The sequence below is a fragment of the Planococcus citri genome, chromosome 2, assembly GCF_950023065.1.
Source record: "Planococcus citri chromosome 2, ihPlaCitr1.1, whole genome shotgun sequence".
Lineage (NCBI taxonomy): Eukaryota > Metazoa > Arthropoda > Insecta > Hemiptera > Pseudococcidae > Planococcus > Planococcus citri.
In genome coordinates this window covers 45,089,033-45,091,892 of record NC_088678.1, presented here as the reverse complement: position 1 = coordinate 45,091,892, position 2,860 = coordinate 45,089,033, and the positions used below count along the sequence as shown (strand labels likewise).

The 2,860-nt window shown below is 34.5% G+C and overlaps 1 protein-coding gene across 1 annotated transcript; it reads right to left on the bottom strand.

Annotated features, from left to right (window-relative positions):
* Positions 1-499: 499 nt before the first annotated feature.
* LOC135834082 (uncharacterized) lies at positions 500-1,789 on the bottom strand. Its single transcript, XM_065347919.1, has one exon. It carries the CDS (start codon positions 1,787-1,789, stop codon positions 500-502), a length of 1,290 nt encoding a protein of 429 aa, XP_065203991.1.
* Between the last annotated feature and the right edge of the window lie 1,071 nt (positions 1,790-2,860).

Genomic DNA, 2,860 nt, shown 5'->3' with positions numbered 1-2,860 from the left:
CGGTCATAATGGACTCGAACATTCCCTCTGTCTGTTAAAATTTGACGATACTTCGTTTTATCGATAAATAGGTCTGCAATTCTGGTAATTAGGTAGGTACCAGTCTGTTTTGTTGTCTTTTTATACAGTTCGACGAATGATAAGTATCTCCTTAGGCTTTTTGCGTTTTTTCGACCTCTCACATAGGGTAGGAGGGTCGGGAAAATTACACAAATTTGCTCGGCTCCATTTTCTTTAATATACTCGATTGTTTTTCGAAGATAATACTCAACATACTTAAAATCGATGTCTCTTTCGTTGAGTTCATTTTCGCCAATCGCTAAAATTATATTTTTATTAAATTTTTTCATTTTTTTGATTTCCTCAAAATGTTCGGTGATCGATCTATTATTATATAAACGCCCATTAACTAGGCCTTCTCCCAATATGTCATAAATTTTTTTATCAATTTTTATCGTCCGGATTTCCCCCCTCGTTGCAGATATTTCTGCACACATCGTCACTTGGCGTTTTTTGGGTCCGTTTTCTGCCCCTCTGGCTTATCGTTTCGAGGGGGTGGGGGGTTTCCTTGAGGTTCGCGCTGATCATATTGTCTATAACGATTTCTTCGGTAGTTGGGATCGTAGTTTCTACCCAGATATCTTGGATTTCTATCTTCATCTTGATTTTGCTGTCTATCTTCTTGGTGGTCATAATTTCTACCTCTATCTTCGTAATTCTTATTTCTTTCTTCCCTATTTTCTTGGTATCTACGGTCTCTATTGTATGGTTCTTCTCGACGATAATCTCTTCTGTCATAATTATTTCGTCGATAATTGTCTCTGTCATAGTAACGATAATTAACATTTATTCTAGATTGATCTTCCTCTTCATCCCAAACTATGGTCATGTCATCTGTATCCATGTTCTTGACAGTCTCCAATTTAGCCATCAGTGACTCTTTATTGGTCAGTCCTTCACTGTTGGTTTGTTGTTTAATGCACTTCGGGAATTTTTTGTACACCTTGGAGATGATCAATTTTTCTCTTGTATCGGTTTTTAACAAGGTGTCGTACCAATTAGAGATATATTCCATAAAATCGATGATTTTTGTGATGTGTTTTGGGATTTCTTTTTCAAAAGCAACGACGGCTGCAGTTTTCACGTTGTCGTCCCAGAATATATCTAAGAAGTATTCCTGGAGTTCTTCAAAAGTCTTGGCTTTTTGGACTTTTTCACTCCAGGCAGTTGATTCGATTTTCACACAGGAAGCTAGCAGCATTCTACGATTATCTGGGTCGATATTTTGCATTACAGACGGTGTTGTAAATTGAGCTAAGAATTTGTGGGGAAAAAATCGATTTTTTTGCTCAAAATTAGTCACATTTTTGTAAAATAAGTCGATGAAAATTTTATCTGATCCGCTAGCTGGAACTGTAGCGACTTGCACATTTTTCATCGTATTATTTAAAGCCATCTTCGCTCCTTCAACAATTGTTTTAACGTTTGCATCGACTATGCCCATAAATTTATCGTGTGCATCTGATTCAATTTTATCCAGGCTATCTTCCATACTTAATTTTAATTGGTCGAAGTAAATTTTGATGTCTTTTTTAATATCTACGTTTATTTGGGCAATTATTTCGGTTTTTATGTTTTCTTTTAATTCCTCTTTAAGTTCTTCTTTTACCAGATTTTTTAATTCTTCTTTTAATTCGGCTTTTAAATCGTTTTTTAATTCGGATTTTGCTAGACCTAAGTCATTTTGTAATTTATTTTCTAATTCGTTGAGATTTTCTTGAGTAATCATTTTGATCTTTCTTTTTCTAGGTTTGGTTACTTTTGGAATTGGTGGTGGAGCAATTCGATTACGAAGTTTAATACCCTGAGGAAATACTCGCGCTGGTGATGAAGATTTTACTGTTGTTTTAGGTATTTTGAAGATTTTTTGTAATTTTATTTTTTGAAAAAAATACAACTGAGAGTTCGTGGATTTTATTTTTATTTTATTTTGATTCGTAGTAGCGGCTGCCGAGTCGCATTTATTTTTTATTTTAATACTGGATTCGATGGTTTATTTTTTGAACAATTTTTTAGAAAAAATAATGCTCAAATTTTTCGAAGATAAATTTTTTCAAGCACGAGTCAGGCGCCAATGAAGTACCAGGCACTGGTGTACGGTTGACAGCGTTTTTAGCGTGCTAGGCTCGTGTACATCCAGTATTAGCTCAGTCGGAGAGTAATTAATATACTTGCATTGTCTCAGAGAGACTAAGATCTTTCGTAGAATAATGAGAAACTCAATAAAAACTCGGGGTTTGGTTCGTGGGAGACGTGTATATTGTACAAGAAATATCACAGAGTGAATAATCAATATACAAAATTTATCTTCGTTGGAATAATTTAAACATTTCGATGGTACTTTATACATATAGCTTTTTCCTATATAAATAGGTAATTTCGAGGAAATATTTATTTTTTATTTATTTTATTTCGATGAATTTTAAGAGAAGTCGAAGACATACAAATCATACAACTGAAGCTGTAGGTAGATAGCTGCTTTGGATGCTGTGCCACCGAGTATATAAACACTCGGCGACACAGCTAATCTGCGAGTAGCAGAAATAGCGTAGTTTAGCCGATCGAGTCGGAGCACCGGGCGTTACCACTTCAGAATTTTCCCATAACTGTAATTAGTAATGTTGTCTATTCCAGAAATTGGAATTATTTTACTCTTATCAATTTTTTCTTTAGCCTTTTCTGTCAGTATTTCAAATTTAATGAGAGAAACTTCGGCACCTGTATCAATCAATGTGTTGAAATGACTTTTTAATGAATCAGGTGAATCAAGCTGAATTATGGCTCTTTTTTTTGAATCCAA